General features: G+C 40.6%; 1 protein-coding gene across 1 annotated transcript in view; it reads left to right on the forward strand.

Annotated features, from left to right (window-relative positions):
* LOC134344388 (cytoplasmic dynein 1 light intermediate chain 1-like) overlaps positions 1 to 14,403 on the forward strand; it is a 97,975-nt gene that overhangs the window by 41,160 nt on the left and 42,412 nt on the right. The window contains exons 7-10 of the mRNA XM_063044093.1: positions 5,601 to 5,736; positions 9,083 to 9,194; positions 9,847 to 9,906; positions 13,929 to 13,973. Coding sequence (XP_062900163.1) covers positions 5,601 to 5,736; positions 9,083 to 9,194; positions 9,847 to 9,906; positions 13,929 to 13,973 — 353 coding nt within the window. The remainder of the gene's footprint in view (positions 1 to 5,600; positions 5,737 to 9,082; positions 9,195 to 9,846; positions 9,907 to 13,928; positions 13,974 to 14,403) is intronic.

Genomic DNA, 14,403 nt, shown 5'->3' on the forward strand with positions numbered 1-14,403 from the left:
ATATGGTTTACCTTCTGTGTACTTACTCAATAAAAAGATTTAAAAAGAAAAACCACAGAATTATAACATAGTTACGACAGTGCAAAGCAATACCGTAATTTGATAAAGAACAGACCATGGGCACGGTTAAAAAAAAGTCTCAAAGTCTCTTGAAAGGCCCATCACCTCACACAGACAGTAGAAGGAAGAAAAACTCTCCCTGCCATGAACCTCCAGTGCCGCAAACTTGCCGATGCAGCGCCCTGGAAGCACCTGACCACAGCTGACTCTTGAGTCCGTCCGAAAACTTCGAGCCTCCGACACCGAGCACCGAGCGCTTGGACCCCGGCCCCGGCAACAGGCAATAGGCAAAGCCGAGGATTTGGGGCCTACCCCTCCAGAGATTCTGGATCGCACAGTAGCAGCGGCAGTGAAGCAGGCATTTCAGAAGTTTCTCCAGATGTTCCTCCATGCTTCTCACGTCTGTCTCCATCAAATTAAGTTCCTCGGGGTCAGTATCACAAATGACCTGACTTGGTCCAACCAAGCAGAGTCCACTGCCAAGAAGGTCCACCAGCGCCTTTACTTCCTAAGAAAACTAAAGAAATTTGGCTTGTCCCCTAAAACCCTCACTAATTTTTATAGATGCACTGTAGAAAGCATTCTTCTAGGGTGCATCACAACCTGGTATGGAAGTTGTCCTGTCCAAGATCGGAAAAAGCTGCAGAAGATCGTGAACACGGCGCAGCACATCACACAAACCAATCTTCCGTCCGTGGACTCACTTTACACCGCATGCTGTCGGAGCAGTGCTGCCAGGATAATCAAGGACACGATCCACCCAGCCAACACACTTTTCGTCCCTCTTCCCTCCGGGAGAAGGCTCAGGAGCTTGAAGACTTGTACAGCCAGATTTGGGAACAGCTTCTTTCCAACTGTGATAAGACTGCTGAACGGATCCAGACCCGGACCTGCATCTCGGTTTTTTTGCACTACCTTACTTCTCATTTTTCTATTTTCTATTTATAGATTTTTAATATTTACTATCGATGTATAATCCAGGGAGCGGGAAGCACAGAATCAAATAAAGCTATGATGATTGTACGTTCTAGTATCAATTGTTTAGCGACAATAAAGTATAAGTATAAATCAGGATTATGCATGGTACCTACTTAACAAATACTGATATCATTTCGGAGCGGCCGCGCGCACTGTGTCGCGCTGCCATCTTCTCCTCCCCTCCCCTCCCTCTTTAACACTATGCCCTCTAGTTTAAGACTCTTGTACCCTGGGAAAAAGACTCTGACTATCTACCCCATGGCCTACATTATCATATCCGTCTCCATAAGGTTACCCCTCTACCTCCTGTGCTTCAGTGTGAATGAATACAGCTTGTTCAATCTTATACACAAATCATGGAGGGAGGAGAAGATGGCGACGCGATGCAGCGCGCGCGGCCTCTCCGATGAAATTATATCGTATTTGTTAAATGGGGCCGTGCACAATCCTGATTTGATAGAGACGGACGTGAGAAGCACGGAGGAACGTCTGGAGAAACTTCTGAAATGCCTGGTTCGCTGCCGCTGCTACTGTGCGATCAAGAATCTCCGGAGGGAAGGCCCCAAATCCTCGGCTTTGCCTGTTGCTGGCGGGTGGGGCTGGGGTTGAAGCGCTCGGCAGAGATGGTGCTCGGTGCTCGAGGGCTGGTCAGAGGCTCAAAGATTACGGACTGACTGAGAGTCGGACTGTGGTTGGGTGCTTCCAGGATGCTGCATCAGCAAGTTTGCGGTGCTGGAAGCTCATGGCAGGGAGAGTTTTCTTCCTTCTACCGTCCGCGTGAGATGTTGGGACTTTCAAGAGACTTTGAGACTTTTTTTTTACCGTCCCCATGGTCTGTTCTTATCAAATTACAGTATTGCTTGCACTGTTGTAACTATATGTTATAATTATGTGGTTTTTATCAGTTTTTCAGTCTTGGTCTGTCTTGTGTTTCTGTGATATCACACCGGAGGAACATTGTATCATTTCTTAATGCATGCATTACTAAATGACAATAAAAGAGGACTGTGTGTCCTCATAATCTAATCTAATCTAATCCTTCCATTCTAAGCAACATCGTGATGAATCTTTTCTGCTCTCTAATCCTAGATCTTTTCTGTAGTGTGGTGACCTGAAATGTACGCAATACTTAAAGTGAAATCTAACTAGTATTTTATGCACCTACAACATGACATTAAGCTCTTACACTCCAAGCCTTGATCTATGAAGACAGGTGTGTCAAACTCTTCTGCACTACCCTATCTGCCAGTTTTACTATTTTCAAAGAATTACGAACTTGCACCATAAGGTGTCTCCTTACATCAATGCTCCTAACATCCCTGTGATGTATTTTTCATGCCAGTATTTGATGTCCCAAAATACATTGCCTTGGGTTGTTCAGTGCCAGAAGTGTGGTGATGCTGGGCAGGCTGCCCAGCACAATCCTTTCAAAATGACACATTTCTCTGTATGCTTCAATGTGCATGTGATAAATAAAGCAAGTCTTTCTTTTATCTTTCTTTTCTTACATCACACTTGCCTGTCACTACTCCATCCAGCTTTATAGCTGATCTATGACCCTTTGACAACCTGTTTCACTATCTATGATTCTCCCACTTTTCATGATCTGCAAGATTACTAATCAGACCACAAATAACAGAGGTACCAGCACTAATCACTGCATGGTCAAAGAGTTGGGATGTATTACAAATTTGGAATGCTGTGCAACTTGGAAGGGGGCCTACAGCTGATGATATTTTACAAATGCTGTCCTAGCTTGTACAGGTTATGTGTTTGGAGGCATGGGACATTTGAATGGCTTTGACATGTAACTGAAGTGTGTTTTGTAGGTAGCACAAACTGCACCCATGATATTTATTATGAATTTGGTTCCAATCATGCAGGCTATTTTGTCCAGTACTGTGAACCAAGTTGAAAGTTTGAGCATGGCTTACTCTGCACTGGCCTGGATTTTACATCACTTTAATGATTTGTATATGGCGGAGTGGTTTAGGGAGTCAGAAGGTGAGTCACTCACCAGGATATGTAATCTTTGGTGTAATTTGTGGTTGGTGCACTTAAGTCTCTTCTCACTGATGACATCCAAGATACTGACGATAGAGGTTTAATGATAGTAATGCTGTTCAATATCAATCGTATTTGATTCGATTCTCTTTTGTGGAGATAGTTATTGCCTGGTACATGTGTATTACTACTTACCTGATCATTCCTGATTTTTGTCCAAGTCTTGCTGCATTAAGGTACAACGCTGATCTTTTTTTGAAGAAGAATTGTTAATACTATTGAATCATGTATGAACATCCCCACTTTAAACCTTGTGACAGAAAGAAGGGATTTTTTTCCCCCCAAAAATATACTTTATTCAGAAAGGTGATGAACCTTAAACTGTGGTCCTTCTCCAATGGGCCTTCGCGGTGGCCGCACCAAGATTGAGTGCATTCCTCAGCATGTATTCCTGCAGGCGAGAATGTGCCAGCCGGCAGCATTTAGCCACGGACATCTCCATGTGCTGGTAGACCACCAAGTTTCGGGCTGACCAAAGGGCGTCTTTCACCAAGTTGATGATCTGCCAGCAGCACCGGATGTTAATTGATGAGGCAAGTGAACCTTGGGACACTGCCTGCAAAATTCCTACGGTAATGTTCTAAGACTGGGATGATTGACTATATGACAACTGTCATGCTGTTCTACATTATGAGTTACCATACAATTCTAAACTGCCTACCAACGTTCCAGGCAGCATCTCTAGGAAGAGGTACAGTCGACGTTTCAGGCTGAGACCCTTCGTCAGGACTAACTGAAGGAAGAGCTAGTAAGAGATTTGAGAGGGGGAGGGGGAGATCCAAAATGATAGGAGAAGACAGGAGGGGGAGGGATGGAGCCAAGAGCTGGACAGGTGATTGGCAAAGGGGATATGAGAGGATCATGGGACAGGAGGTCCAGGGAGAAAGACAAGGGGGGAGGGGAAACAGAGGATGGGCAAGGGGTATAGTCAGAGGGACAGAGGGAGAAAAAGGAGAGTGAGAGAAAGAATGTGTGTATAAAAATAAATAACGGATGGGGTACGAGGGGGAGGTTTGTCTCCAACTTTCACCCTGCCCTCAAGTTTACCTGGTCCATTTCCGACACCTCCCTCCCTTTTCTAGATCTTTCTGTCTGTATCTCTGGAGACAGCTTATCCACTGATGTCTATTATAAGCCTACTGACTCTCACAACTATCTGGACTATTCCTCTTCTCATCCTGTCTCTTGCAAAAATGCCATCCCCTTCTTGCAATTCCTCCGTCTCCGCCGCATCTGCTCTCAGGATGAGGCTATTCATTCCAGGACAAGGGAGATGTCCTCCTTTTTTAAAGAAAGGGGCTTCCCTTCCTCCACCATCAACTCTGCTCTCAAACGCATCTCCCCCATTTCACGCACATATGCTCTGACTCCATCCCACTAGGAATAGGGTTCCCCTGGTCCTCACCTACCACCCCACCAGCCTCCGGGTCCAACATATTATTCTCCATGACTTTCGCCACCTCCAACGGGATCCCACCACTAAACACATATTTCCCTCCCCACCTCTCTCTGCTTTCCGCAGGGATTGTTCTCTAAGCGACTCCCTTGTCCATTCGTTCCCCCTCCCCCATCCCTCCCCAATGATCTCCCTCCTGGCACTTACCCTTGTAAGCGGAACAAGTGCTACACATGCCCTTACACTTCCTCCCTTTCTACCATTCAGAGCCCCAGACAGTCCTTCCAGGTGAGGCGACACTTCACCTGTGAGTCGGCTGGGGTGATCTACTGCGTCCAGTGCTCCCGATGTGGCCTTCTATATATTGGCGAGACCCAGCGCAGACTGGGAGACCGCTTTGCCTGACACCTACGCTCTGTCTGCCAGAGAAAGCAGGATCTCCCAGTGGCCACGCATTTTAATTCCACATCCCATTCCCATTCTGACATGTCTATCCACGGCCTCCTCTACTGTAAAGATGAAGCCACACTCAGGTGGGAGGAACAACACCTTATATTCCGTCTGGGTAGCCTCCAACCTGATGGCATGAACATTGACTTCTCTAACTCCCGCTAATGCCCCACCTCCCCCTCGTACCCCATCCGTTATTTATTTTTATACACACATTCTTTCTCTCACTCTCCTTTTTCTCCCTCTGTCCCTCTGACCCTTGCCCATCCTCTGTTCCCCCCCACCCCGCCCTTGTCTTTCTCCCTGGGCCTCCTGTCCCATGATTCTCTCGTATCCCCTTTGCCAATCACCTGTCCAGCTCTTGGCTCCATCCCTCCCCCTCCTGTCTTCTCCTATCATTTTGGATCTCCCCCTCCCACTCCCACTTTCAAATCTCTTACTAGCTCTTCCTTCAGTTAGTCCTGACGAAGGGTCTTGGCCCGAAATGTCGACTGTACCTCTTCCTAGAGATGCTGCCTGGCCTGCTGCGTTCACCAACAACTTTGATGTGAGTTGCTTGAATTTCCAGCATCTGCAGAATTCCTGTTGTTTACCAATATTCTAGTTTCTTAATTACTCTACTTTGTTACTTTCCTTAATACAGATATTTTAGATGGTGCTGCACTTATTTATACTTCAATAAAAGAAAATAAAAATATTGATTTAATGTATAAGTACCTTGTCCATAAGTTATATGGATTTCCTTTCCATTCACCAGTACTGGTTGTAGAAAAAGATGCAGTATTTATGTAAGTTCAGTTTTGAATTGCAAACATTTTCCTCATACATATTATAAATGAAAAGCATTTGTTTGGCAATCAATTGTTTTTTCATTCAATTCTGGGTTCGATATTTTAAGATGATTTATCCTTTTTATCTCAAGTAATACAGGCAATCCCAAGTTAGGTCAGAGTTTCAATTCCTGTGAACATGTTCATAAGACAGATATTTGTGTTAGTCAGAAATGAACAAGGACTGTGTGTAAGAGAGGATTACAGAAACATCTGTAATGGAAGATCAAGCAGGCACAGGAAAAGCGACCGGCCAACCTCACTGACTCAGTGAGCCTGCTCAGCTCAACACCCGATTATTGCTCAAGGAGGAATGGGGAGAGATGGCACATAGAATTGCCCTTTCCCCCAACTGACAGAAAATGCCCGCAGCCCTGCAGCAGGTGGCAAATCCATCCCCGTCCTTCTTGCCGGTCTCCAGAACACTTATTTGTATGTACTGAGTAATCATGGAGAGCCTATAACTTAAATGAGCCAGCTTGCTGCTCTTTTTTTAACTAAACAGTTTTAAAAAATGTGACAAAATACAAATCATTTCACTTTTACTAGATATGCAGAATGATTGTTTTAATAATTGATCCTGTAAAAATGAGCCTATGAGCCAAATTCATATCTGGTGTCTTTTTATTATGTCACTGAGGACACGTTTTTGCCTGTAAATCAAGGGGCTTGAGTTTGCGGCAGTAACTCCTCGCTGTTTGAGCAGGAGTATTTTTTTAAGATATAATAGATTTCATTAATTGGGACACATCAGGACCAGACATTTTGTCCCAATTAAGCGGCTGCCCTAGTTAGCTAAAGTATCATGGAAATAGTGGAAAAAGTTTTTTAAAAAGATAAACTATCATTTAACTGAGCAATAATTTATGTATTGAATTGGAATACAGAACAAATTACAACACTACCAATACTACTACAGTACTATAAAACTGTATAGTACTATACTATAAAACTTAATAGTAATGGTCAGAGGAATTAATCCAGTGTATGCTGCCATGTTCTTTTAATTGACTGTAAATGAACAAAATCACTCAGACACCTAGTGCAGATAATGGATTGCCTTCATACAATGCTTTTGATAATTGCATCCTCCAAATCTTCATTTTCATTGTAATATTCAAGATTGTTGATGCCTTCAAATTCTTCATAGTTCCAAACATTGCAAGTAGTAAAATAATTTTATTTTCACTTCTGGCTGTTCATGGCATCTCCAAGCCTGAATTCTTGAAATGGCAATGGGCAAAACAGTTCTCAATTCTCTTACTGCTTATTTCTCGCCAACTATCAGTGACCCAAAAAAAATCACTGCTTTTTGAACACGAACACACACACACACACACACACACACACTCTCTCTTTAAAAATTGTTGGCTCTAAGCATGGTGCAGTGTCTTAACAGCCACATGACTGACTGTAGTTAGAAACTAGCAAAGCTCCTGTCTCAATTAAGCGACATAGTGTCCCAAATAAACAAAGGGGATTTTGCCTCAATTCGATTTTGTTTTTCTAAGTAGTCCCAAGAAGGCAGCTGCCCCAATTATTTGATGGCACAATTAGCTGGAATCCTCTGTATTTCAGAATGTTACTTATTGACTAAATCTTTTCCTCATTAAATGTGATTAAAATGTGCAAAGGGTCTATAAGCTACTGTATGTTGTTGAACAAGTGAATTACAAATATTCTTACAAACATTTGCTAATACAAATTGAGCACTCCTTCCCCAAAATGCTTTGGCCGGATGTGTTTTGGATTTCAGATTTTTTTGGATTTTGGAATATTTGCATATATTTAATGAGATACCTTGGAGATGGAACCCAAGGTGGCAGGCTTATGCTCTGTGTGACTATGAGTACTTTGTTTTGCACCTTGGCCCTGAAGTATTGCTGTTTTATTTGGCTGTATTGATCAATATTCATGTATGTTTGAATGACAAATTGAACTTTGGTAAGTGTAACATGAAATCCATTTACAGTATGTATACAACTTATACATAGTATAAGCTGGGGGTAATATTAAATAACATTATGCATAAAACAATAATGTGTACATTGAACCGTCAGAAAGGTAAACTGTCACTACCTTGGCCATCTAGTTGGACAGTCAGTGGATGTTTGGAATCACCATCATTACTGATTCTGAATTTATGTGCTACTAGTAAGCACTCTTTGTCTTCCACTTGTTCATCACATATATGTACTGATATAGCCAATCAGCATCTCAGATTTTCATCAGCAGCAATCTCGGTAAAATCATCAATGAATTTCCCAAACACAAGGAAATCTGCAGATGCTGGAAATTCAAGCAACACACACAAAATGCTGGTGGAACGCAGCAGGCCAGGCAGCATCTATAGGAAGAAGTAGAGTCGATGTTTTGAGCCGAGACCCGACAGGTCTTGGCCGGGAACGTGGACTGTACTCCTTCTTATAGATGCTGCCTGGCCTGCTGCGTTCCACCAGCATTTTGTGTGTGTTGCTTGAATGAATTTCCCAGCTTCTTTGTGATTAGCAGATGCATTATCACTACCAACCTTTAAAAATTTAATGCTGTACATTTCTTAAAATTCCGTAACCAGCCTGCTAAATATTCACATACATTCAATTTTCATTTCCTCATGATCGACCTGTGCTTGCTTCATGATCAGCATACCATTAAGCAGTATATATTCACTCCAATGCAGATGAATTCACTCTTTCACTACACAATCAAGACTTTCAGTTTTCACTTTATGCAGTGTTTTTGTGTTTTTCATTCACTTCTGTTCATTATATATGTGAGGTCACATCTCAAAAGTGTCTGCAGTGCACAGAGACGTGTGCATTGCCTGGAAACCTTCCTAACACTTTGTGGAATTTTCCATTTGTGACATCATGTCAGTGCTCAAAAACATCATTGAATTTCAGATTTTGGAATATCTGATGAGTGCACAACCTTACAGACAGATCTATTTTCAAATTCCACTTCATATTCTTTCAAGAAGATATCATAGTTTCCATCATTTTGAAACTCGGGTCATATAATTATAAACGTTTCAATGGCATAAGCTTTCCTGGTATTTTAAACAGGAATGTTATTAGTTCATATTTTTAAGATTCCAGGAGAAATTTTAACATATTACCAGAGCAAATTAACTTCGTGTAATTGACTTGGCATTGATTTTTATACAAGTAAAGAATATTTAGACTTTATTTCCATTTTGTGCCATTCTTTAACTCTGTGTGTTAACACTTTCTGTAAGACCTTGTTAAAGGGTTGATCATTTTATTGCTTTGGTTATTGTTTGAAATCAAATAATCTTCCGTAGTCCTGCAGGATGGGACAATGAAAAGAAAATAGGAATTTTGTATGAAAATTTTCAGTCGTTAAAACCTGATGACAAATTTGAAGATGGCATTATGAAGCCTCCAGTAAGAAAGGTATCTTTTTCCATTTTTGTCCTGATACTAAATCATTCTAGTGGATTGCCATATCATTTTATAGATGAATTAGGTAATAAGGAAGCAGATTGAATAATTTTGATGATTAGAAGACTTGAGATTCACTCATGACATTTTGGATGCTACTGTCTGAGTTGCTATTTAAATTAGCTTACAAATCTGTCTAATTGTTTTGTAGTTGTACTGCTTTAAGAGTATGTACCATACACTTAATATTTAAAGATTCCAGTTTGCAGTATGCTGTTGAACTTGCATTTCAAATTAGACTGTGGTAACCAGTAACATCTTTTCATCTAACTACCACGAGAAGGCAGACTGCTAACTTCACAGTCTTGATGAGGCAGCTCATAAACTGCATTGTGTCATTCAGTGCAATGATCTGTGGCCTTGAGTGGACAAGAAAATTATTTCATTTATGAAATAATGCCCTTTATTCAAACAAAACGTTAAAGCTGATGGAATAGAAAATGTTACAATTTTTTTTTTAGTGAAGTTATTTTGCAGTTATTGATTTAGACCTCTAAAGTGGGTACTAGACCTATACAAGTGTTTTGTATATCTTTAAAAATTATCTAGATACATTATTCTACTTTAGGGCAGCAATTTCAGCCTTCCTTCTTTTCTCTTGCAGTTTGTACATGAAAAAGAAGTTTTATCAGAAGATGATCAGGTCTTTCTTATGAAACAACAGGTAAAATACTTATTCAAATGTTAAAAACCAGGAGTTGGGGAAATCTCAAATTAATACAGTAATAGGAAATAATAGAAATAATCAGGATATCAGACCAAGTGGAGAGTTTTGATGTTTAATGTTTTGTTCTTATGTTTCAATTACAATGCCTTGTAAAAGTATTCAGCCCATTGTTCACATAAATGGTATTACAACCAGGGGTTTTAATTTAACTGAGAATTTTTATTTATGAATCGCATACAGGTTTCCCCCGCCATCCGAAGGTAGAACGTTCCTATGAAACGATTCGTAAGCCGAAATGTCGTAAAGCGAAGAAGCAATTACCATTTATTTATATGGGAAAATTTCGAGAGCGTTTGCAGACCCAAAAATAACCTACCAAATCATGCCAAATAACACATAAAACCTAAAATAACAGTAACACATAGTAAAAGCAGGAATGATATGATAAATACACAGTCTATATAAAGTAGAAATACTTTTCCACAATCATTACTGAACTGTTCTCCATAGCGAAAATCTCACACAAGCGCCGTTGGCAGAAAATCTCACGCAAGTGCAAAAACCCGGCGCAAGCGCTCTCCAGTAACCTTTAAGCTAAGCTGATGCCAAACCATACCAAACAACACGTAAAAATACACAGCCGATATAAAGTAGAAATAATGTATGTACAGTGTAGTTTCACTTACCGGAATCGGGACTGCACCGAGCACACTGGTGATGGTGTGTTAGACTGAGTTGTCGCAGATTGGCTGGTGCAGTGGCCCCCACCCTCTGGGCCGCCGACAGATACATTGCCGTGAAGCATGCAGGGGTCCAGCGTTAGCCGGGAGGCATCCAGCACATCATTAAGAAAAAAGCCGAAATAAACATGCTAATTAACTAGGTGCTGCCGGGCATGTAATTGTCGGCCCAGATCAGTGCCCATTGCCAATTGCATCGCCTTTGATCTGGGCCGACGTTTAAGTGTGGGGTGGCACCTAATTAATTAACATGTTTATTTCGGCTTTTTTCTTAAAGATGTGCTGTGTGCCTCCCGGCTACTGCTGCATTCTCCACAAATCGGTACAGTATCTGTCCGCGGCCTGGGTGTTGGGGTGGTGGGACACTGGGGTGTCATCTCGTCATCTATTTCCATTAGAGCAGGCAGCTCATCTTCTCCTATGACTGCCCACCTCGATGTCAAAGGTCGAGGTTCGTCGTCTGCTGTGGCTGATGTGGAAAGCTTGCTTGACTGCTGAGCCTTGCGCATTTTTCTATCACACAGTTCTTTGTAAGGACTCAAACCATGCTGCAAATATCTCCTAAACCTACATTCCCTTTCAAAATTAAAGTCGTACTTATCATTGCAGCGAAAATCTCACGCAGTTGCTTCACGTTCATTTCGCTACTGCACTCTGTTTCGATTGTTATCCTTTCCTCTTCCAATTGCATCAGCTCTTCATCTATCAGTTCTTGGTCATAGGATGCCAAAACCTTTTCAACATCATCTTTGTCAGCTTCCACAAGCCAAACTCACTTTGTCCTTACTTCGTTCACCATGATCGAAATGCTTAATTATGTCTAGTTTTACGCTAAATGTAACACCCTTACGAGCTCTTTTAGGCTTTTCCGACACCATAGTACTCATCTTGCAAACAGCTGCTTGGGGCGCACGCTGAATTTTTTGTCGCGCGCTGCTTTTTTTTCGTAACGGTGAAACCACCTTCTGAAAGCGAAAACAGGGTACTAATGTTGGTCTTTCGTAACAGTGAGGTTTTGTAAAGCGAACGTTCGAAAAGCGGGGGACACCTGTACTCCTTTTTTCACAGTAGAGCCCAAAAACAGGGAAAATTGTAAAGCATGAAAAAGTAACAATTCAAAAAACTGAAATGTCAGCAGTCCGAAACTATTCATCTCCCTTTGCTGAGTACTCAGTTGAACTACCTCTTGCGGCTATTACAGCCAGTAGTCTTTTTGGATAAGTCTCTATTAGCTTTGCACAACATGACAGGGTAAAATTTCCATTGCTCCTTGCAAAATTGCTCAAACTGTGCCTGGTTAGTTGGGAAGCAGCAGTGTATAGCAATCTTGAGGTCCTGCCAGAGATGTTCGATCGGCTTAAGGTCAGGCCACTAACTGGGCTACTCAAGGACATCAATGTTTTTTCATTTCATGCCACTACCATGGTTGTTCTGGCAGTGTGCTTTGGGTTGTTGTCCCGGTGAAAGATGAACTCCATCTCCAGTTTAAGCTTTCTGGCCGAGGCTAGCATGTTTTTATCCAGGATCTCTGTATTTAGTAGCATTCACCTTCCCATCAATATTGACCAGATTTCTAGTCCCTGCTGCTGTAAAGCATCCCCATAGCATGATGCTACCTCCACCATACTTTACAGTAGGATGGGTGTTACCTGGCTGATTCATAGTATTGGATTGATGCTATACATACCACTTGTAAAAAATTAAAAAAAAATCTTTGCTTGTAAAGACTTCACAATGCATCACTTAGAAGATACTGTAAAGATTTGAAAGAAGGTCTTGTAGTGGAATGAAACCAAAGTGGAACTTTTTGGCCTCAACACTAAGCAGTATATGTGGTAGTATATAGTCATCGTAATAAATTGAGTAAACCAGATATTACCTGTAGGTAGAAAGTAGCCAACAGTATAATACAACCAAAACAGGAATACATAGTGTTTGACTAAATACAGATTTAAGTTCTGTTTTTGTGTAGTATATAATTTAAAAATAGAGACCGATGCAGTGAGGAACAATGCACATTTTATTGCTGTATCAGAAATATCCTATTTTTATCACCTGAACATACTCCCTCATGTAGGTCATACTGTGGTGAAAAACAGTGGAGGCGAAAATTTCTATCCCTATCTGTATTCCACATGAAATAGAAACACTATCTTTTTGCAGGGGGAAGTGAGCTGTACCTAGACAACATCAAAGTTGCTAGAATTTCCAGCATCTGCAGAATTCCTGTTGTGTACCTAGACAACTATTGTTTTTCAGTGAATTGGAAGTAAGCTGGGGTATTAATAGGAATATCATTCATTAGTCCAGAAGATCTGACAGTCAGACACCACCAAAGTTGTATTGGCATCTTGTTACTCATGCAATATTATAAAATCCTAAATGACATGAGCATACCCAATATTACAGATTGCTGGATGTTCAAAACCAATTTGTAACACAATGTAAAGGTGCTCATTTTAAATAGTTTTAGAATATTCTCTTAATTGCTATTGAGGATAATCGTGGCATTGAATAACAGTGATTAACTTGCCACTTGCCCTTTCATGTCTTTACTAAATATTATTTATTGTTCATAATTGGCACTTTGAAATATCGCTGTTTAAATTATGCTGTTTAAAGTTGTGATATTTTCTTGGATTGAAAGTAAGAAGCAGAATGTCAAAATTTGTTTGTTATGTCAAATTGGGACTGTACCCAAAATAAGATATTAATAAGATTTGAGAATGGGTCTGTAAAAACAAAAGTTCAATATAGATATTAGGGCAACTTCTTAAATTGTGTAGCCAGATAAGTGCATGAGATAAATAAGTATCTGTCATGAGGTTCAGGTGAGTCATGCAGGAGAGAAAGGTTATGTAGAACAAACACTGTTGTAGACTAGATGAGCTAAACGGTCTGTTTATGTTATAAGTAGTAGTGCTGCAGTATTTAGCTTTTTACACTTGCAAACATCTTCTAACAACAGTGGAAAATAATCTTGAAAACATAATCCCCTAGATTATATACACAGTAGATTTAGCGTATACTGGAAATCCAGAGCAACACACACAAAATGTTCAGCAGGTCTGGCAGCATCTATGAAAATGAATAAACAGTGGACATTTTGGGCCATGACTCTTCATTTCCATTGGTGCTGCCTGACCTGCTGAATTCCTCCAGCACTTTGTGTATGTTGTTCCTCTAGATGGTATGTTTTTTTTTATTTTGGTAACTCTGGGAGAAGTAAAATTTGTGGATTTCTGCTACAATTATAATATGTCTTCTTTTAATTTGTAGTCTTTCTTAGCAAAACAACCACCTCTTTCAACTGGAAGACCACTAGTGAGTAAATATAATTTGTGTTTATGTGAAAGTCACAGCATTGTACATTAATAGAACTTTTTACTCTCAATTTGTAATACAGTTCAACATAGTTAGATAATTATGGCCTGTTTAACTTTGATTGCTAAGAACGCTGTAGAAAATAGACTTTGCTTGCATACGTGAGATAAATTGAAAGTTTGGTTGCCTATGCTGAAAACAAAATAATAATTTGTACAGAGAAGTAATTCTTTCACTGTAATTAAATTGTCAAGTTTAAATTCAAATAATTTGGTAGCAATTTACATGGTTAATACTCTGATTCATGGTGCAGTGAACCAATCCAACCCAATTTTAACATACTGAGAACTGAAAGGCACCATAACAAGTTCTAATATTTGCAGATCAATATAGGAGAGTTGGGTCAATTTGCAATGGTTCTGATCACTGT

The sequence above is a fragment of the Mobula hypostoma genome, chromosome 3 (assembly GCF_963921235.1).
Source record: "Mobula hypostoma chromosome 3, sMobHyp1.1, whole genome shotgun sequence".
NCBI lineage: Eukaryota > Metazoa > Chordata > Chondrichthyes > Myliobatiformes > Myliobatidae > Mobula > Mobula hypostoma.